The following is a 23604-nucleotide window of genomic DNA, read 5'->3' as shown; positions in this document are numbered from 1 at the left end:
GGACTTTTGGTGCTCAAGATTTCTCGTCGTTTAGGTACTACGGGGAAGAAAACCGTTTGCTCCGTTCGTCCCTAGCCGAGCTTGCAGCACAGAATCGACAGGATGCGTGGCCGGCAAGGCGGGAAAAGCCGCGACCGAGGTGAGTTTGTTTCTATTTTGTTGCGAGGGTAGCATATTAAATTTTATAGTCGCAAGGGGATACGTTTGGAAGTGAGGTGTCTTCTCGGATGACTTTAGTGGCAAAGCATTACGTCGTGCCGATGCATTGTTCATTAGTGTCGTTGATCAAGGTCAGCATACCACACACTTCAGGGGAATCGCGGGAACGGAAACAGTTTATGAATTAACTGCCGTGCCGATGCATTAGTTCTTAATGTAACTGAGAATACAGCACACTTGGAGGTTCGTGGGAATGGAAATCTTGTACTCTGTATGTGTAAGTATAAAACTTGCGTCGTCACGCAATCTGAGCCAGATCGTTGCGAGAGCTGTATAGCCACACTGGCAAAACACTACGCCCTGCGGATGAATACGGAAGAAATGTATGCAAAAGAAAAGTGGTCGTCATGCAATTTCATAGCAGTAGACCTTTGTGAAAGCTGTGCAGTAACACTGATATTGGCTAGTTAATAATCCCGGCTGTTACAATGTCTAGCTCATATACGGGGCGCTCTATGTGGGCGAAACAAGGGCTCAGATCACTACAACTGCATGCGAAATAGCTCTGAATGCCTGCCAGTACACTTGTTCGGCGTCTCTGTGGTCAGCCAATGACAAACGCATTGCACGAAACAGTGAGACTTTGTTTAATCCGCAATGATTGTGTGGCGAACAGGAGAGCAAAAGGTGAACACAATGTTTTCATACAAGGCAAGTTATCCATGTAGTGGAATTGCATTTATCGTTGGTGAAGTGTTGATGCACTTTCTGAAGTCCAACGTTTAATGCAACTTAGTTTTCGTTGGTGCAAGTGCTTCTACTGGAAACATCCAAAATATGATTTAACAAATCAGGTTGCTGTCTTGTAGTTTTAGAAATTTTCCTCTGGTCTTAAGTCTTTTCTGAATCTGGAAGAGCTGGCTGATTGCACATTTCATCTCGAGATAGCTCGCACACTTCCAGCAGCACAGGTTAGCACACTTTGTTGAGTGCAGATGAGCACTGCAAATTCAATCATTTTGATGAGGCACCGATCTAATGCCACTCACTCTTGCCACAGCACTTTTTCAACTTGTACTGTACTTGTTTCTTCCACCTTCCATTTGCAGCACCAGGGCTAAGGCACAACAGCAATAACATTTCTAGCAGAAAATTCTTGCTCCTTGGCATCTGAGCTCCCCATTCATTTGCTACTTTCTTCAAATTTTTCTTTTCATGTGATGCTCTTGCCTTCACACACTGTCAGGCTTCTCCTTCATGCGTTTCTTTAATACTCCTTCTGTCTGCTTCTTGCTCGACATACCGTGCATGCCTTCAGTCATGTCCAATTGATTGATGCAGTCTTGTCCTTTTGTCTCTCTCCTCCAGAACCTGCAACTTTCGACAACCTAGCATTATTTTGCTTCTTTTTGTGATAGTGCCTGGCTATCTGTTGCTGATGCCACACATTCACTTTGCAATGGTTTATTAGACCACATACATAAATTAGTAGCTGTACAAAACCTTGACTCTCTAGCACTTCCGCAAAATTCATGCAGAAGTGGAAACACAGATTACACTTCATTCCTCAGCACAGCTTACTATGTCTGCATCAAAGCTTGATATTACCTACACGTGTGCACTGTCTTTGTGTCTTCCTTTGTAGCTGTAGGTCACTGCATGAGCAGAAAAAGATTTTGTTGCTGAAATGTTCATGTGCTTAAGTAGGCAATGTAGTGTACTTGATTTTCACAATGCTTAACTCAATTGGTGGTATGCCTGCACTATAACATGCACAAACTGAACAGCATATCCAAACAAGAAAATTGCCTGCCTATCACAGTTAGGTTGAGTCATTTGAATGAAAGTTGGGACAGTTTTTGTATGGGATGGCTGATGGCATTCAGGCTCATCATGTCAACATCAAAGTGGGAGCAAAAACGCAGTACATGTATAAAATATGAGCAGTTTTATTGGATTGTGGTGCTTTACATGCACCTCACTTCAAGCACAACGATGTCTTTGCGTGTCACCAGTGTCGAAATGAAGCCACTCCAGCTGGTGAGCAATGTGCTTGCAGATGGCATTGGCTACATTCCTTTGGAAAGGCATCCTCATGTTGCACAATGTAGTGAAGATGAAGGCTTTTAAATTAATGTGTACTTTATTTTTTATTTACCTCTCACCTACTGTTGCCAACACAAATGATGTCTCCTGGTAAGCCGAATGCCTGTGAACATTGCAAGGCACAGTGTCAGGCAACCGTTTATAATCTTCAGCATAATACTGTAGAAGGCGGCCTTCTGGTTTGTATGCATGAAAGCACCAGGAAAGCAAACTGGATAGGCTAAAGACTAGCTGACTTGACAGCTCTGTACAGCCTGTACTGCTTACAGAAAGCAAGTCACACTGGTCATGGGACCTATAGCAGCGGCATGCAAATAGAGGTTTGTATTGCCTGTAGTACATATACATAGCCTTTCTTTGAAAAATATGTTTGGTCACTTTTCATTAACTTTACCTAGTCAGGACATGCATTATCACTTAAGCTGCTTGGTCTTCAAATAAAACGAGCATTTTCTGCATAGTAACTTTTACCTACATGAAATATGTGGTGATGTTGACCTGTAGAAGTGTACAGAATCATAAAATCTTGAAGCACTTAAGCAGAATTTATAAACAATGCTAAATTTAGGTGGACTGACAAACTGAATTGTACAACACAGATAATATAGGGCACTTGCAAGACAGTTTCTTGAGGGCCTAGTTCCTAGAAGGTATTTAGAACGAAAACAGCGTCAACTGATTGGAAAAGGAAAGGGGACAGACACAGTGCTCACTTATGACTCAATGTTTTTTTTGTGTGTGTGTGTGTGTGTGTGTGCAGTAATATATACGAGGTGGGTTCAAAAAGAAACCGAACTTTTGAAATAGTGTGCCAATCAGCAGAGGGAGCGCGCTGCGGCTACTGAGCGCATGTAGTGGAAGGTTTAGACAACAAACTGCCATTGCCGTGTTTCGCTCTGACCGTAGTTGGCGAGCTACAGCCGCTGAAGTGAGCACATGAACAAGCTGCTCTTCGGATTGGTGCCAAAGTGACAATGAAGAAATTGGAAGAACAGTGTGTGTGTGTGTGAAGTTCTGCTACAAACTTGGGAAAACTTTCACAGAGACTTTTCAGTTGCTTAGCCAAGCATACGGGGAGGACTATGCGAGTCGCACGCAGTGCTATGGTTGGTTCAAGCGTTTTGAAGAGGGAAGAATGTTGGTCGGTGACGATCCCAAGCCTGGACAACCTTCCACATCCACAGATGATGACCACATTGAGAGAGTTCGAACTGTGATTTGTGGAAATCGTTGTTTGACTGTTCGAGAAGTCGCTGATGAAGTGGGTATCAGCGTAGGATCATGTCATGAAATTTTGAGTGACAAACTAGGGATGCGTCGTGTCAGTGCAAAATTTGTGCCACATTTGTTGTCTGGTGCACAGAAGCAGACCCGTGTTGAAATCAGCCAGGAAATGCTTGCCACTGCCACTGACGATGAAAACTTTCTTAAGAACATCATAACAGCCGATGAGACATGGGTTTATGCCTACAATGTTGAAACGAAAGTGCAGTCGTCGCAGTGGGTGGCCAAAGGTTCTCCTCGTCCAAAAAAAGCATGCATGAGTCGGTCAAAAATGAAGGTGATGTTGGTTGTGTTTTTTTACTGCAAAGGCATTGCCCATCAGGAATTTGTGCCACATGGTTAGATGGTAAACAAAGTTTGCCAGGGAACCCTAGCATATTTGAGAGATTCTGTGTGCAGTAAGAGGCCTAAATTGTGGGAAAATCAGGCTTGAATGTTGCATCATGACAATGCCCTGGCTCACATGTCGCTCCTTGTCCGCAGCTACTTAGCGAAACACCACACTTCTTTTGTGCCCCACCCACCATATTCTCCGGACCTAGACCCTTTCCAAATCGTAGAGGAGATTCAGGACAATGCGAGAAGAGACCTGCATGCCATTCCAGAAATTGCATTCCAGGAGGCTTTCCAAAAATGGAAGAAAAGATGGGAAGAGTGCATTGCCAGTAGAGGGGACTATTTTGAAGGGGACAGCACTTAAGATGTTGTACCATAAGCAGCAAAGCTGTTATAGCAAAAGTTCGGTTTCTTTTTCAACACACCTCATATGCATGGAAAGGGTGGGGTTCAAGGCAGGTGCAACAAGAATGCCAAATGTGAGGTCGAATGTAGAGTTTAATGTCCAAACCACAGCAGTAAGCTGGTAACCTTTAAATGGTAAGCAGAACAGTAATGCTACGGGAACTGTCATGCCCTTCATAATTGTAACAACCGTCGGAATGTTGAAGTGTCTTTCAATGTCCCATTAATTTCCACTATTCTCATTCTAAATGGGCAAATGCACCTCCATTCATTTACCATAAGACATATCAAGAGATCAACCCCACTAATGCTAGTTCTTTCTAGGTAGCTGAAGCAAAATAGCATTTCGTTCAGTCAGTATTGATGCAAGTTTTCAAACACTCCTATCATGAAATAGCTCAGTTGTCCATCCTGAGCAAGGCAGTTATTAGCTGGTATAATGTCAGAATTTGTTTATCATTTACTGGTAGACCTGCTGATGATAACGTAACGTAAGCAGAATGCTGCTGAGACCAATGAGAAAGTGTGAAAAAGAAAACAATTATTACATTGTTCCAGCCATCATTCCCTAAGATGTCCACCCTGCCCCATCGTAAGCAATCACTTCACATCCCAGCATGCATATCTTGCGCATTTCTTTCACTCTTTGTCTATTGTGTAGGACTGGCCATATTAGCTTAAAGCACTAGAAATCAATAACAATGACATCAGCATTGCCGCTGAGAAAAGACTGAAGTTAAAGAAAACAGAACAAAATCATACAAGGAAAGTAAGGAACACACACAAGCACCTATTCACAACTGGAAGCTTGTTGGTGAAAAAACAGGTACAACACAAATTGATAAGGAAAAAAAAATGTTCACGGAAAAACTGTACATATGTAACAGAACCTTGTGGGTGCATAAAGAAAAAAAGACTAAATGTTAACCTCATCACCCAAAGGGTCCCTGAAACTATTTTATTGGTGTGTTACCTACACGTACACAGTATCTCTCCTCGAATGGTTACTCAAAAAAAAGCTTCATGTCACCATGCTATATAAAGAGCTGCAAGTGGTTAAAAATTACCCTCCTCTAAAGCCTTTCCTCTCCAATGTCACTTTTATTCTATGTGGCCTTGGCTATGTCCTGCCTCATTGGACACGACATTGTACAGTGACAGTAGTGTTGGCTACTTGCAGTTTACTTGAACCTAGTGTGTTCCCGTATGACTTAGAGATGCAGCTTTTTTTTTTTTTTGTTATTGTGGTGATGATGGCCTCAAAACGAAGTTTACATAGAGCGCTTATGTTTTGTACAGTGTGCAGTCGCGGTAACTTACTCTCTGCACTCACCTGCAGTACAAGAATATAAGTGCAATAGGTACAGTGCAAGTTTCTGCCACCACATGTACCCCTCTGCTACTTTGCTTTGCTTGCTGTCGTCACTGTGCTATTATTAAACATTGCATTCTTTTTCACTCTTTGCCTGCACATCTACAGCCTGTCACATCTATAGCAAAGCCCTGCTTTTTTGGAGAAACTCTCTAATTCATACCTTCCCTACCACACACATACAAATGTACTATCGACCCAAAAAGTTAACGAATAAAGGGATCTCACAAAAAGCTGAATATCTCCGCAGCCTCAAAACGAAGCCTGGTATTCCCATTTCCAGCCTCTACTAGTATATGCGAACATTGTGATGTACGGTTTTACTGGCTACTTTTAAAGGCTGCTCGGATATTTAGCGTTTTCTGAGATCCCGTGGTCCGTAAACTTTTTTAGTCGATAGTATGTGTGTAGATAACAGTGGCAGACAATCTGCTATCTCAGGCAAGTCTACCATTGGACTCAAGAAACATTTACATGTCTTACATTAGTGTGTTTACTTTTACAGGTACATCAGTTACTATGCCTTCATATCCTACTAAAAATAAGCTAAATGAGGAGGCTTGCTTTGTGTATTCTTAATGATGTCATGTGGGAAGCCAATCCACTTCATGAAAAAAGATCACTTGTTCGTTCTACTAGAGGTGGCTCAAAACCTGGGGAGTGGTGCCGCTATGACATCTAGCAATGGTGATGTTTAATACCTAATAATTACACAATTGATGCAGAATACCTAAATTTTATTTCATCATTCATCATTAGTACCGAAGGAGGTCCCGGAGTTACAAAAACTGTCAGTGGGACCTATTAGTAGTTTAACAATATAGTAATTAATACATTATGGCAACATAGCAGTGATCACATCAGAATACATGAAGTTAATGAAGCGAGTAATCAAATACAAGGAAGGTGCTTACAAATACAAGCAAATGAAATAGATGCTGTGTATGAATAAATAAAAATTTAGTAATTGGCACGTTATGGAAACATAGGGATGACACATATCAAAGAACACAAGGTTAATGTACGATATAATTAGAAACAAAAATGTGCTTACAATATGCAAAGTACAAGTGAAATATATACTGTGTGACAAAAAGCTTAAAATTTCTAAATATAAGGAAGGAAAGAATAAAGACAATGGGATATAGAGAATAAAAGCGATACATTAGGCAAATACAGAAGCACTGAAAGTGGTAAAATAAATTTGTATATAATATATGTTCATAGTAATGAGTCTGTAGCCAGTACTGTCGATAGTAAATATTTCTTCTTATCTCTCTTGAATGTTAATGTTGTGCGGCAGGCTTTAATATGGGGTGGTTTAATTTAGTGTTTATTTGAGGAAGGAAAGAATTGTTAGAGGAATATCTCGTATTGTTAGTGTTGGTAAGAGCAGATATATTAAATGCTGAACCCTTGATCACCAGTAGGTACGCTACTGACGGTGCACTTGCACAAAACGCAAAATAATTTCAGAGCCCTGAAAACGAAGCTTTTTTTTCCCTACTCGTCAGGTGTTTCACTGATGGTATTCTTCTCGAGTATGGCTGGAGTACATATTTGTGCTGTGCGAATGTTCAAAATGTCAAATGTAAATCAAATAGCTGTTGACCATTTGACTTGTATTCAATTGGAGAACACGCAATTAAAAGTTATCAAATCTTCCTTTCTGTCAATAATTACACATACTGGAATCTTTAGGGAGAAAGTCAGGTGCATGTGGTGACCATTCTCAAAGGGAACTGCAGTTCCTGAGCGGACATATACAGCAGGTACTTTTTTGCTTTGCTTAGTAATTTCTAGTCGCGCAGTAAGGATGCCTCGCCTTTAGGCAGCCAACGGATTTTTCTCAATTGAGGCTGTAAAAATTATCATTTGGACAATGTGAACATGTTCCTGATGTCATCTTGGTGCGGCAGACACTATCACCTTTCAGTCACTCTCATTTACAAACTTATCAGTTGACCAGAGGCCTGGTTGTGACTGGCATTACATGTGTCAAACAATCTAAAAAACATCTCTTCTAAAGCTTGCCGCGGTTTCTTTTCCACCTCTTGAGTTTCAAAACCCCCCATAATGCCTTTGGCATTGTGTGCTGCTAATCCCAAGGGCGCAGAATCAAATTCCGACTGCAGCAGCTGCATTTCCACGGGGAAGAAATGCAAGAACACCTGTTTACCATGCATTGAGTGCACATTGAAGAATTCCAGGTGGTCAAAATTGATCTGGAGGGGGTCCCCCACTATGGTGCGTCTCATAATCATGTCGTGGTTTTTGCACATAAAACCCCAGACTCACCTCTTGTTCCCTGTAAGTAGCATTGGTTACACGAATTTAAGGCCATACTGCTCCATTCAAGGCCTATATGTAGTAGGTGTTTTCATATTCTGATATTTCTGGATAGATTTAAATATGGATATTTGACGAAACTGACCTATTGAATATTGAATAACAAATATGTTCGCATTTCAGAGAAGTGTGGAGTATTCTTGAAAAAAAGAACTTTACATTGCAAGGGTGGACTTTTAACATTGTTGGTACAACATTTTTTTAGTGCTTAGCACAGAAACCATAGACAAGACAGACGAGAGAAGAGACACACACAAGTGGTACTTTCAACGATTTATTGGAAGTTGGATCACGGGTTTATACATGCAAGCATTTGCTAGCATTCTTGATAAACCTGGCCAGATTGATGTTATATTCCTGTATTGCAGACAGAAAAGCATTTGAGCTTGTTTGACACTCTAATTGAGAAGCTCTAAATCGCAAATCTTCTGCCATACTTAATTGGCTGAATCTCTGCATACTTAACTAAGCACAAACAATTTGTCAGCATAAGCGATTGCCCTTCCCATGAAGTGCCAGTTACTTCCAGTGTTCCTCAAAGCAGCATGCTTGGCCTCTTGTCATTTTTAATATGTATTAATGATATAGAAGTAGACAGTCACCCCTTTTAAATAAAGTTGTTTGCTGATGATTGTTTTTTATTTAATGAAATACATTTCTGTTATTTCAATCTCAAAATTGGCCTTCGTCGGATAATTCGAACCTCACTGGTCAGATTCGCCCAAATACAGCCGTGTTATGCGCTGAAACATATGCAACTTACTGTGGTGAAGCATACCGAGAATGGAAAAGGGCCACTGTCACAGGACATCGCACATGTTCCTTGATTATACAGGCATGCAGTTTCCTGTCACAGTAGGAGAACCTAGCCACCTAATAAGCATAGTGGCAGCCATTCAGAGCTGTTTCTTACGTTTCAGTGGTGATTTGAGTCCTTTTTTCACCTTCCATACATGTCTCCTATATGAGACCGTTAATGAGGCCTAGTACGTCTTCTTTAACTAAATGTGCCGTGCACAGAGAAGTGGAAAACAATCATGTGTTTTGGGAAAGCTAGCAAAAAGGAAGGCAGTAAGTTGAAAAAACTGCGTTAAGCCGAGGAGATGTTAAAAGCGAACAAAAGAGCGTGAATATATCAAACTCTGAAGGCCTGCCCATACACCTATTAGGCATCTTGGTGCTCATACTGTGGCTGGAGACTGCACATGTGCATGTATGTAAATTAGGGAACACGTGCTGTCTTGCAACAATGGTACCTTTCCCTGCTTGGTATGGTTCTATGCATAACATGGCTGTATTGCAGTGAAGCTAACATTAAGAAAAATAGTAAACTGGGCGAGTTGGTAGCTGTTGATGGTTGCAGGTGTAGCGCTAAACTGAAACGCGGCCAAAGTTAATTTTAAAGGCAAATACTGCAAAGTGAAGCAATGGCATGTTTCAATGTTTTTTTATGCCTTTTGTTTAATTCGACCAGTCTCAATGGTCCCGTCAGGATCAAATTAACGGGCATGCCTCATAATCAGAACTGGTTTTGGCAAGTAAAATCCCAGAAAGATGATCAAATTAATGGAAGTCGACTGTATATATGGCTGAGTAGAGCCACACTGTCTAAAACCGGTACAACAAGAAAACACCAAGAAACCTAAATGACCCATTGCAAATGCAGTCAACTTTCATGGCATGCGCAAATAATCTAACTTTCTCACGGACAATGATAGTGATAGTTTGCTGATACATTGGTCAGCGGCCGATAGGATTTGCCCAGTTTCTACTATTAATCTTACACACTTGCACTTATCCCTGTATATAATAGCGGTGTCATTTAGAAGAGGGCGACATGGACATGTATTGCAATGCAAAGCAAGAAAATCGTCACCTGATACACTATATTTCTGTGCTCTCTTAAGTGTTCATTAATGCATCTTCCGGTTTGGCCTATGTAGCATCTACCGCATGACAGTGGAATATGATAGAACACTCCTACAGCGCATCCGACGAACTCATCTTTGCAATGCTACCACAAACCGGCTTATTTGTCCTTATTGGGTTAGTGGTTTTACACAAGGTGCTTAGCTTACTTGGAGCTGAAAAAACACCCGCACATTACCTTGGCGTCCTATCTTTTTCAGGCTATGTGATATCTGGTGTATATACGGAATCACAGCGGTTTTCACCTGGTCACGGCTGCTAGCTCTTGCATTTGCATGGAGGCATCGTCTCGAAAGTTCCTGTTTGAGCAGCCTTTCTGCCACCGACACCAACACGTGGTTAGGGTAACCAGCCTCCTTAAGACTTGCAGCCGATTGCTGGAAAGTGGTTTTCATTAGGACGTTCTTGAAACACATGTTATGAAGGGTGTAAGATTGGGCTTGTTGATAAATTATGCTTCAAAGTCAGGTTAACAGCACAAAGCCACCAGAAGGAATAGAAGAGAGAACGGAGCGCTGAACTTCCAACTGTTTCTTTTCTTTTCAGAAAGCATCGCTATTTATACAGTCACACAATAGCCCACCAGCCATGCTTAGAACGCCACGACAAAGCCACACAAAATTCAACGTGGTGATAGCCCGAGGTAACTGATCTCCTTGTCAGTGAGAGCGATAGAGGGGTGCTTATGCAACTATCCTTTAAACATAGAATTTCTCCCGCTTTGATTATCTCACGTGTAACATGGTCCCCGTGTTTTGCAACAATAAAACATTTTTTGAATTTCGGCCTACATCCACATGCGCAGCAGTGGGCAGAAAGACATCCCTATTAGTTATGCCCCTCTTCACCAAATTCAAATGGGCTGAATGAAATTGGGTTTCTTAGCTCATGGACTGTAAGCCCAGCAAGTCCTACTATCAGTAGAGATGAACTGAAAGTCAAGAAACTGAAACGTATTGCACTTCAAAAGTCACTTCAAGAGGTCTCAAACACTCGCAAAAAATCTTAGACATCGGGACATTTTTCTAGAAAACTATTACTAGGGAAATCCAGAAACACGAAAAAATTGTTGACCAATCTAAAAGCTCGCTGAAAAACTGTTAGTCCCGTGAGGTGGTCATATATGTGCCTATCTAATTGTGCTAAATATAGGTTGCTAAAGACGGGAGCCAGACACAACCCTATGCAAATGCCTTTCTTCTGCAGATGCAGCCTATTGTTCCACTGCGCAAAGGTTGGCGACATGTAAAAACACCATAATTCTAAATACCCTTCTACTGAAACAACCTGCTTCCTGTGAAAACCTTACGGCGCCATATTTGTCAATACAATCCTCGACACATTGAATAAGGTCATTGAGCAGGATAGAATAATATAATTCTTTGACCTTAGCTGAGAAGGCCTTGAAGCCCTTTTTGCCGTGAAACCTAACAAAATCAAGGATTCGTCAGAACCTTTTACAAGAAACTGGTCATCAATCTCTTTAACGTTCAGCTTTGAAACCAGGTACGGGGCAGCTTGTTTCTGCCAGGTACCCCTTTCGGAAATTATGACCTGAAAAGGAACATCCTCTTTGTGCACTTACTAAAAATTACATCTTTGAACTTTTCCTTAGTTTATCGAGATTCAACTTTCTGTAAATTTCACTTGGTTTCGCTGCTACTTTCATAAGTGATACATCCTTACGCTCATTGAACACTGCAGAAATTGCTTGACTGGCTTTCTCCAAGAAACATTTAAAGGAAAAAACTGCAAAACCACCCTCTTTGTCAGCTGGTATGACACACAATGAATTGCTCTTCAGGTAAGACCACATTTTACAGGTAACTTGGAAGGTTGGGGCTTGCATCACAACAGGGCATCTAAACCTTCCGAGTTCATCCTCACACCATCTTCTTGCGGGGCTCTTCTGGACACTTTACTTATGACGGACAGGGAAGTTCCGGTTTAGTCCAGCTGGTAGCTTGGGCAAATTTTGGACCGAGGCCAAGAACTTTGCACACACTGTTGGGTAGGATGAAACCTTCAGAAACGTAGACATCACTTGTTGCTTTCTGTCAATCCTTGTTCACATGAGCCCATAGTAGTCTTATTTGAGGTTGTCAAAGGAACTTGGTGACCTGATCAGCTAAGTGCAGGTGCCTCCACAGAAGATTCCTTGCGACGCACGGCTCATACTGATCAAACATCTGCACGCTGAGGTAATCTCTGTGGAGACACGCCTGCTGAAGTTGTTTAGCACGTACAATCTTCAAAATTCTTTTTCCGTGACCGACATCTGAATAGTGCGCAACCAGTAAACACCGATTTTATATCCTGTGGAAGCTGCTTGTTATGAATACAGAACCTTAGGACACACATGCTGCTGGCAGCCATGGCAATGAGGGCAACAGTATGCCCGGAATCCCGAGGAACATATTGAAAAAAAGCCTGTTGTACTAGAAATGAAATCGACAAGGGTGGCAATATGGGCTTGTTGGTCGGTCATCATGGAATGGTATCTGGGTAGTGCAGCAAAACACGGACATAATAAAAGAAAGCTAGAACTACCTGTGAGCGCATATATATGCACAAGTGCATGGTTGAGTAAACTCACAGGTGTTTAATTTGTTTTTTTCTGTTGCTACTTTTTCTTGCATTTTGATTGCTACATATATTGTAATTCCCGCAAAAAGCATCAGCTGGTAGTCGCCGCTGTATTTTGCTATGCAATTTGTATTTTGTTATGCAATCTTATCATCTCAGCGCGCGCCTGAAGGCGAAATTGTTGCCTAGGCAAACTATCGCCGAAGTGGAACGTTTCAGAAGACGTCCCCAAGTATGTGCACAAATATTTCACTGAAAAACATTTCAGGCGTATCTTTGCTTTGTTTTTACTAAAATTTCGCAGCAACACAGCATTTCTTTACTCCAAGTTATTTATGAATCACTAGATGTCATTATCTACGTCGTTCATACGCACTTTAGGCAGTGAAAACGGCACACCCACCTGCGAGCTTCTCCGATACCGACGTGTCTGTTATAAGGCGATGATATATATATTATTCTGGACAAATCGGGCGAGGCCAACATGCTAAGCATATAATGAACGATGAGTACCAACAAATGGGATCTTGTTTTGAAATCGAACTAGAACTGAAGGAAACGAAAACGCAGGTGAAGATTGCGGTAGATTACGGTAGAGATTACGGTAGAGATTACGGTTACGGTATTACCCATGTAGTGGTTTCAATACCACTTTTCATCAGGCCAATAAGAAAGTGGCAGTCAGATGCAGCTGTATACCGATAAAGCATGTAGTTAAATTACAAATATTGCCCTTGCAACGAAGGTCGGCGCAAGCTGGCTGAGAGGGTTTGCTTACCTCCAGAGATGGCGCGTATACAAAGACACACACGTATCGATGCAGGACTTTCTAGAGGCTCCACAAATACACACAGCATCTATTTAATGACATTGCGTTATGCTTAACTGCACACGAAAGCTTCGAGACTCAGCTGCGTTAGTTACGCCAACTTCGAAAAGTAAACAGGAAGCTGCCATGGCACTTTTTGCAGGAAGCAGGTGGCGCTTCATGCATCAGAAACCGAAACAGAAACTAGGAAAGCCATCTTTTTTTTTGTAAGCGTTAATCTTGTTTTCCGTGCTCGGAAGTTATTCCATTGGTTTGTTGCAGGACGTCCGTGTCATTGAAGGATTCAGTCCCAGTTTTAATGGTTTAAATTCTTCAAACAGTTTCTATTTTTTGCACCGCCAGTACACAGAAGCGTTTTATAACGGTCTTTATTGATAAATCGATATGTGGCCATTGTTTATTGCGTTTTGAAGAGCACTCGCTTCGTCTTTCCAACAAGACGCATAGGTTCGACGCTCCGATTTGCATTTAAAGTGAGCTTTTGATAGCCTTACTTTATCCATTTACGCGCTGTATATGCGTTTTGACGCCTTTCACTAGTTTGCGACAACGCAGAGTATAACAGCGGAGTCGCGCTGTTTACCTTTCGCATGTTAAACGAAGCAAAACATCGCTAGTGCATCGTAAATTTTTTCTAAACATAATGCAGGCACCACTCGCACCGTTAAAGCATGACTGTTAAGAAGCATTTGCAGCAGCTCATTTGTCACTACGTTGGAGCGAGAATATTGCTCATCTGCCGCTTTTTTACCTTTCTTTACTGCTCCGTATTTTTGTGTATCCGGATATTTTAATTTTATGCAAACCACCCCTTCCGTGTGAAAAAGAAAAGAATTTAAGGAAAGGAAGATGCAACAGTTGCAAGGAAGGTGCCACAGTTGTGTGAAATAAATAGTGCTTTAATTACCAACATCTGTAGTGACCTGGTGATCGTGCGCCTTGGGCGAATTCATTTTGTGTAAAAATGTGTTCCGGCTACTTAAAAGGTAAGCGTGACGTTGTGGCATCAACTGCTATCTCTCTTGTTGAATGCATTTTTGACAATACGTCATTGTCATGGTACCGAGGAAAAACACAACTGAAAGTCGCCTTGCAACCAAAACGTTGCCTTTCAACATACGACAGGAACACGTAAACAAAACATTAGTGTATGCTTCAGTATACCTTATTTTTACAGCTATTTTGAGCTATAAAGCTTAGGTAGTTGTGAAAATGAGAGGCAACTGTGATGGACATAGAAGAGCATAGTATGCTAGCATGACCAAGAAATTTTTAAGGATAAAATTTCAGTACTTGAAAACAGTGCATAAAAGTAGAGCACTGCATGGACACTTTTCCCTGGCCTGACCCGAGCCAGTGCCATGCACTGGTCCACCCTTGTCTAGCTCAGCTAGGTTTGTCCAGTTAGCCGTTGAGCCTCAGTGTAGCATGATCCACCTCTCTGTTGTTATGAAGATGCCAACTGCATATGTATTTGCTAGATACATATCTTGCTAAGCAGTTTTCCACTTGCGTTGCTGCCGACAAGTGGCAAAAAAAAAAAAATTTAGGTTTTTGGCAGCAGTGAATAATTTGCCGCCTTGCATTACTTTAGCTGTGGTCATAGTAATGCAAGCACAAAAAAAAATTAGACAATTTCTGAGAGCAATGAAATTAACTGGGACTGTACATTAACTGGACATGGAAGGAAATAAATTATGGATATACATTCACCAATTATGTTGCACGTTAAGGTGTAGTCCAACCGACTAATGGTTTCCATTTAATTTCTTTATTCATTGTTCAAGCAAGTTGAATGAAGTTCTGTAATTCATTGCATAATTACATCAGCATGAATGAATTCTTGATTGAAAGTTTTCTTCAATAAATACTTGAAGGGGGGATGCTGCGAAGTTTCTCATTAGTGAAGGGGATTTGGAAAACAGAAAAAAATGTAATGTGTCACCGCAATGTCGATGGGATCGATAGATGAATAGGCGACCACAGTGTAGTGGCTCCAGTTTGAAGAGGAAAGGCAGGCGGCGGCAGATGGTGGTGGCGTTCTGGCCAGGCAGCTGGGCGTAGAACTCAGGCCCATAGCCCGACTGCTCTCGTTCTGCCCATGGGCGCAGAAACTCGCTGGTTTCGAGCAGCAGTTCATGATCGGGTAGAGTGGCGAAGCCCAGGAACGGGTTGGCAGGAGGTCCCGGTTGGGTGAAGTCCTGGTGGCTCGGGTCCGGAACCTGCCGGCCGGTCTTGAACTCCCGGTCCGGTGGCCGACGTTCTCTTGGCGTCACTTCCCGGAACTCTCCCTTCTTCTGCCAGCGCACCTCGCTTTTCTGCCGCTCTGGTCGATTTGTCCTTTCCTGATTGGCCCGTGGAAGCTCCGTGTTTTCTTCTGATTGGATGCCTTTTCCTTTTATTTTTTTCTTCTAGTGCTGCATGCTCACGTGCCGGACGCTCTTCAACGTTGTCTTCCATCCAGTACAGAATTCGCCTCTGCGTGCACATTCGTTCTCGTCTGCTTCTTGTCTCTCTCCATCTACCGTACCATGTCATGCACTACACACCACACTATGTAGTACAGACATTCATATTATTACGATCTCATCGAGAGATGCTCAAGAGACGAGCCGCTGCGAGGAAGAGATCAAGTGTGTCTGGGCTCATGGCATGAGCGAGTGTTGGCCTGCCTGTCTGGCTCCAGTGTAAATAGCATGTAAATAGCCTCTTTCATCTCTGTATTTCGTCTGTGTCTGTGCAACATTCTGGTGGAGGTTAGCGATCCCCGTCCTCGTCACGGCACTCCGAAGTGGTCGGCATATCGAGCTTGTCACCATACCTCCCGGTGACGAGACCGCATCTGCAACGGCTTCAGCTTGTCCAACTGCTCTTATTGTCATGGTTGCCCAACATCGTGACCCTGGTCTCTTCTGTGGCCTGGAGGGACAGGACGTTGATGAATGGCTCAAGCTCTATGAATGCGCCAGTGCTAATAACAGGTGGAATCCAACAATTATGCTTGCTAATGTAATCGTTTATCTCGGTGGCACCCCACGCGTGTGACTCCAAACACATGACGAGATAATTAGCTGGGACAGTTTCAAAGTAAAGCTACGAGAACTGTTCAGTGACCCCTTCAGGCGCAAGGTTGTCGCGAGAAAGGCTCTTGCGCCTTGTGTCCAGACATCTACAGAGCCATACGTTTGATACATCCTAGACGTCTTGGCTCTTGCCACAAAGCCCACGATACTATGCCTGAAGCAGAAAAGGTGGCTAAAAGGCATCGCCGACGATGCTTTCAATTTTTTGTTTTCGGCAACGTCTTTCCTATCGGCGCCATGATAAATGAATGCCGTCGCCTTGAATAAGCTAAGAGCCGCCGTATCACACACCACATCACGCAGCTACCCAACACTGCTGCTAAGTCGACATGTGAGGGTCGACCACGTGAGACGACCACCTGTGATGACCTAACCCGTATTGTTCGCCGCCAGCTCGAGGCCACCTGTTGGCCAGCCTTCTCCGCGACACCTCTCGACCCGCCAGCAACCACAATTGCCAGGATTCAGGCCGTCGTCAGACAGGAATTTGAGAACATGGGTCTGAACTCTGTGTGTTTAACGACTCAACCCAGCGTTCCCCCGTTCTCTAGCGGCCCTCCTCGTCCCCGGCACTCCTTTTCTGCCACATATCGCAACCCATCCAAATGGCGTACCCCTGATGACAAGCTGATCTGCTTCCACTACTGTCGCATCGACCACATCGCTCGTCACTGCCGCAACCAATGGACATACACCTCCTCGGACATACACCTGCGCTTATTCCTGCACCTTTGGACCTACTGTTCCCTATGCCACCCGTCTAGAACCCACTGCCACTGATGCTCCACCTCCGAACCTTCGCTACAGACACTCGCCCTCACCTCAACGCCATCAGTCTCGTTCGCCCCAGGCCCGTCACTTCTCCTCGCCGCCTATCGCCTCCTGGATGCAGCCAAAAAACTAGGCACTACAGCTTCTGGAGCTGAAGCTGTGTTGTCGACCCTGCCCTCAAATTCTCTGCTCATGTTACCTACGAACCAAAACTTTCTTGGCATTGACAGGTATTCTGTGTTACGTTCGACCAGCGGGGGCTGGCGATCTTTGAGGAAGGGACTGACGGAAAGGCGCCACCAGGTCTGCTGTGACGACTAGCTTTGAAAGGACGACCAGACATCAGTCCCCAGCCCATCGGCGCCACCATGGCTGTGGCGGCGACTGGTTTTGTAAGGAGGACAATGCGCCGCGTCCCCAACGGAAGGGCGCCGAGATGGCTAGACACAGTGGGCGGAGCAAGTATTGTTAGCGTGTACACCTTGAAGGTCTGCTTGGAGCAGGGGAGCTCCTGGAAGATATCTTGTGGTGCCGTCTCATGCAGCTTAGAACCCGTCTCACGCGTCAGTCAACAGACAGATGCGGCGGCCACTGACTGCAGGGTCAACTCTGGGATAAAGAGGCGCCTGCTCGGGTCAAGCACAGTGTCTGCGAAAACCCTCTCACCTCGGTGTGGTCAGTGCAACCTGTGCAGAAGTGAGTGCGTAAACCCTCCCCCTCAAAGGCGGGTTGGTTATGATGACTTTGGACGCTCCGAATTGGTCGGCGGTGAACTGCTGTGTTCCGTCACCTAGGGATTTCCGGAGGACAGTGTATTTAAGGAGCTGTTGGCGGCTCTTCAGGGTGCATTCCTTTTTCAGTCATGTTAGATTGATGAAGTGTAACATTCTCATGCAGATACTGTAAATAAATCCCAGATTCCTCGTTCTTGATGAGAACAAGTCTCTCCCTTCAACAACGTCCTCAGCGTGGGTAAGTTTGATGACCGCATGGGCCAGCTACCATCTATTTCATGCCTGACTCCAACCATTACATCTGTCACTGCACTCATCGATGCAGGAGCACATCTTTCTATTATATTATAAGTGCTGCCTTCCGAAGACGACTGAAAAAGCACTTCACCCCAGCGTCAGCACGCATTGGTCGCGTTGCGGATGGCGGTACTGTGCCTATCATCAGCATATGTACGGCATGTGTCAGCGTTGCCGGCCACCACACTCCTGTCCTCTTCACCGTGATTGCTCATTGCCCCATGACCTAATTCTCGGACTCGATTTTCTCTCTGCGCATTCTGCTCTTATTGACTGCTCTGCCAGTACCCTTTGCCTTGAGGTGCCGATTCTCATAGAACCTTCTAACGCACCCCAGTGCCGCTTACGCCCCTCCTGCTTTATTCGCCTGCCACCGAAGTCAACAGCCTATACTGAACTGTTGTGTTGTCCACCTGTTCCTGATGGCGAGTACCTCGTCACTCGCCTGCCCAACATTCCACTACAGTATGACGTCACCGTGCCTCACAGCATTCTGACTGTTACTGCTAACCATACTCGCATGCCTATCTTTAACTTTGGATTGGGAAAGCAAATCCTACTGCAAGGTATTTGCCTCGTCAACGTTGATTGTCTCGGCGACCATCACGTAGCAGCTTTATCAAGCGATGGTTCTTCTGAGCTTAGCATGCCCCTCGCACCAGCCTCGGGCACCGATACCAACATAAAGAAAATGGTTGCGGTGGACCTGTTCTCTGCGCAGGCTGACAGCCTTTGCAAAGTATTATCGTCCTACCGAGATATCTTTTACTTCAAACGATCGCCCTTTAGGCCAGACGCTCGCGGTCCAGCATTGGATTTCTACTGGCGATGCTACGCCTATTCACCGATGACCATATGAAGTTTTTGCATCGGAACGCCGAGTAATTCCAAGTGAAGTGAACAAAATGCTAGATAAAAACATCATTAAGCTTTCTTCGAGTCCCTGGGCGTCACCTGTGGTTTTGGTTAAGAAGTACGGCACGTGGCGCTTCTGTGTGGACTACCGTCATCTGAACAAAATTACTAAGAAGGACGTCTACCCGCTCCCAAATATAGACGATGCCCTTCACTGCCTCCACAATTCCAGCTATTTCTCTTCTATTGATCTTCGTTCTGGATACTGGCAGATTGCTGTTGGCGATCAGAAAACATATGCTCAATCAGCTTAGTAAGTTTAAAAAAGTAGGGTACGCTGTTCACTCCATAGAGAAATGTTTTGCGTTCCTGGTTCATTGGCCTTGAGATGAAATTGCCCTCGCTGTACAGAACTATAACATGGTTGAACTTCAAAAGTTCCTCCCATGAGAATGCAAAGAAGCTCTCCAGTAGGACAGGTGCAGTTGTCTAATGTGGCTATCACTAATATTACCCACAGTCAAGATTCTATGGCACATATATTTCTTTGATTAACAAGGCCAACTTAAAGCAAAATGTGTGTTTTTACACCATAGATCAGCAGCACATAAGCTCCACCTTAAATGTGATTGTTCACCTAAATCTGCCTGCATTTGGAAAGGTAGTGCAAACCTTAAAATTAAATTAAATTGTAGGGTATTACGTGCCAAAACCACTGTCTGATTATGAGGCATGCCGTTGTGGAGGACTTTGGAAACTTGGGGTTCTTTAACGTGCACCTAAATCTAAGTACACGGGTGTTTTCGCATTTCGGCCCCATCGAAATGCGGCTGCCGTGGCCGGGATTCGATCCCACTACCTCGTGCTCAGCAGCTTAACACCATAGCCACTGAGCAACCATGGCGGGTAGTGCTAACCTTCTGTGCTGTTAGAACCCAATTTCAAAGTGTTTGCCCAGCCCTGTGCACTGTAACTTGATGGTTCCAAATTGCTGGTTTTTAGGCCCTTGCCCAACTGGTTTGTTGAATTAGATGTTAAAACGAATGGCAGCTACGATTGCCTGGACACTTATCAATGAGATTCCACTGTAATTTCAGTGGTGTTCACAGCAACAACAGATTTGGTGAAGTAAGGGACAGGCAGATTGTTAAAGAGAACTGTGAAATCCATCAAACGGATATGTTGAGCTAACAATGTGGACTGATTGTATAAGGCGAGCAAGCTGCAGAGAACTGCTAAGCTTGATGTGCAGACCTCATTTCTCAGGCAAATAAACTGTGCAATGTCTTGTTTTATTATTGATGACTGCTCTGCCAGTCTGCCCGAGTTGTCATTTTTTTGTATTTATCATAAAGCAGGCAATTTCATGTTTTTGTAGTTGTGTGACGCAGAGTCATTTGTTTCTTACAGCTGTCGTCTTCTCGGAAGCAGGCACTCATGCTTGGAGACCTGCAGAGCACAAACTGCAGCATGTATGCCGAAATAAATAGCTATTGCCTATTTCAAATACAACCATTGTAAGGCAAGGCCCCTTTTTGCTGTACTGTGCTTGCAAATTGCAAAGCAATGATAAGACACAATGTAGAAAGAAACATTTTCTTTTATTTGGCGGACATTAGAGTGGCATCAAAAAAAAAAAAATATTGAGCAGCCCCAAGTCAGTCACTACACTAAGCAGCTCCACTGCAATTCACATGATCTAGGAATCCCAGCCATACAACCGAATGATTATTCATATAAGTGACGATCAAGATCATTCTTCACTTGAATGCCACGGAGCGCTGTTCAGTAACAGCAATCAGTTTGTGTCCCTGCAAGCAGGAATATTAATTTGTGTTTTGGTTATTGGTGACATATCGAAATTTATAGTTTTGTGGCCCATCAGATGTTTGAATCAGAAATAAATTCTCCAAAGATGTACACCTTGTCAGCGGTACGTGCGGGATGATTTGCGGTGGCCAGAGACTTTTGAGTGGGACTTCGGTATCAATGGAGGTATAATGTGTATGCATGCTTCAGTACAAGGGAGATTGGAGGCAGCATCAAGGCAACCTATAGGCACTGTGTGAAAAATCTTGAAAGCTACGCTATTTGCTAATGCTCTTGTGCCCTCTGCACTTGATAGAATACTTTCCAGCTTTAATTTCAATCAGAAAAGAAATTTAGTATTTTCTGATGCTACCTTGACATGCAAACAAGTTTTTGTCATGTAGGAGGAGGAGGGGGGTTACGTTAAACTACAACACAATTTATCTAAGTTTTTCAGCGTCCTATTTCATGTGTGGTACACTTTCTTTAATTTGGCTTGCTGACCTGGCAGTTGCATAGTCTTGGGCCAGGGATGACTGGATGGGAGAAGACAATGAGGAGTACTGTTCATTGTTTAATATGCGCTTGTGTAATATAATATGTAAAAATAAAAAAAAACGAGTGATATTTTTATGATTTAAGCATTTTGCAGAGTGAAGTAAAGTTATAAGGAATTTTCTTTTTCTCTAAGAGATGAGAGAAGATGGTGTTGCTTGCTCATGATGTTGCTGGGATACCCTAGTACCTAGCTCATAACTCTTTAGTGCAGTGAAGATCACCAGGTAGAAACCACATCAATTTGTAAGAGTTATGAATCTTCAGCATGAAAGTAAATTAGTGCTTTATTTTATTGGATACGTTCCCCTTTTGGAAAGTTCTGTGAACAAAATGAAAATTAGCAAAAGGAACAAATAAGAATTTGGAACAAGCATGCTATCAACACAACTAATGCAGAAGCAGAATTTAGTCACACTACATACCAATAAGGACAGTATAGGTGTGAGAACGTTGCTGATTACTTTTCCACCTATGACAAAGGAAAAAGTATACTCCACTAATTCAGATGAGAACACAATTCTTGTTACACCAGGTGTGGCGAGCCCGGGAGACAGCAAGAGCCGCAGGAGTCCTGGACTAAGGGCGCCTCCCACACAAGCAGAAAGACACCTGCTTTTCCTTTCTTTTCTGTAATAAATGTTTTTTCTTCTCCTCCTCCTCCTTATGTCCTTGAATACAATGGTTTACCTGACTTGGAGGCAGTTTTATCTCGGGAGCTCCTAGCTGAATACATGGGAAAAGAGAAATAGTTTTTCTCTGAAGCCAGCAACAGAATTCGATGAGGTTGGTTCTGTTTAAAAAAAAAAACGCTGAAATGTAGCCACTGTTTTAGGGGGCAATGTTTTGTGGCAGGAAATTTTGAAAATTGTGAAATTAAAAGGACTTCCATATGAAGTTTACAACTTGATACAAAAGCTATGACATTGTAAACTTTGTGCTTATATTTTTTAAGCTTACTGACTCTCAGCAATTTTTCCTAAATATTGAAGGTCCTAAATCAAGATTATGCAGCCTAGAATGACTAAAATTTAACTTTTTCTCTCAAATGCAACAAATTTCATTGAAATTATTCGAGTAGTCGTCTCAAAAGCATTTCTGCATTTTACATGTATTTGAATAAAGAGATTAGAGTTGGCACTGAACTAAAGCATCCTCCTCAAGGTAAGCACGTCAATTCTGGCCGTAAGGCCAGTTATCAGTCTACACTATAAAAGAGAATTGCCTTTTTTTTTACACTTTTCCAGCAATTCCAACTTAGTAGCATGCTTAACTGAATGCAGCTAGGAAGAAGGAAATTTGACAATATTTTGTTTATGTGCAGAATTAATGCATTTGTATGTCACTGAATTTTGGCCTTCATGAGCATTCATATCCTTGAATTTTTTTCAATGTTGAATCTAACATTTGAATCAATTGAATCAAAGCAGCCATCAGGCCACCAAGCAACGTAAGGGCAAATAAGAACTTCATGTGGAAGCACTTAAAAGGTCTGTTCAATTCATCTGCACAACTGTGAACCAGTTAACGGAGGTTCACAAGAAGTTCAGAAATTGTGCAGCTTGTTTCTGCGGTGCAGGCACAGCGCAACACTCGAAACGAATGGCAAGGTGCAGATGCGGTGCAGGTGTTATGTTATGCCCGATTAATGTGCACAGAGTGCGTACATTTGAAAGATCGTGAACTACAAGTATCAGCATGTGGGCCTAACTACAAACCACACTTGTAGACACATCAGACATGCGTAAGCGGGCTTTTAATGGCGCTTGCGCCAATGTGCTGGATTTTCTGCTGCACTGCTGCGTCGCACCTGTATGCCTGTACCAAGTCGGCACCGACAGCGGAGTAGGTGCAGCAAAATCATGAACCAGCCCTGCACCTTTTGAAACGAACGGAGTGGTTCAGCGGGCGCCACTGGAACAAATGGCTGGGTGCAACATGTCGTGAACTCGTTCAGGCGGTGCAGGCGAATCGAACGCACCTAAAGTGAAGCACATTCAGGGGCGCTATAACATAAAATGATTTCAAACTGTTTTGATTCCAATCTCCTGACATCAAATTTACGTAACCACCGGTGCAAGCATTGGGCGGTGACCTGCAGCGTGGTCTGAACAACCCAATCAAACACTCTCCTCGTTTATAGGA

The 23604-nt window shown here is 43.2% G+C and overlaps 1 protein-coding gene across 1 annotated transcript; it reads left to right on the top strand.

The window, feature by feature from the left end:
* The first annotated feature begins 128 nt into the window (after positions 1–128).
* On the top strand, positions 129–22122 carry LOC142590163 (uncharacterized). The gene is made up of 7 exons (XM_075702056.1): positions 129–139; positions 2519–2585; positions 4849–4882; positions 7364–7434; positions 10487–10583; positions 20506–20567; positions 21995–22122. The coding sequence occupies exons 2-7, from the start codon at positions 2574–2576 to the stop codon at positions 22040–22042; spliced, it is 324 nt and encodes a 107-aa protein (XP_075558171.1). The 5' UTR covers positions 129–139; positions 2519–2573; the 3' UTR covers positions 22043–22122.
* Positions 22123–23604: the final 1482 nt, after the last annotated feature.

This window comes from Dermacentor variabilis, chromosome 8 (assembly GCF_050947875.1).
Source record: "Dermacentor variabilis isolate Ectoservices chromosome 8, ASM5094787v1, whole genome shotgun sequence".
Classification (NCBI taxonomy): domain Eukaryota; kingdom Metazoa; phylum Arthropoda; class Arachnida; order Ixodida; family Ixodidae; genus Dermacentor; species Dermacentor variabilis.
This window is presented reverse-complemented; position numbering and strand designations above follow the sequence as displayed.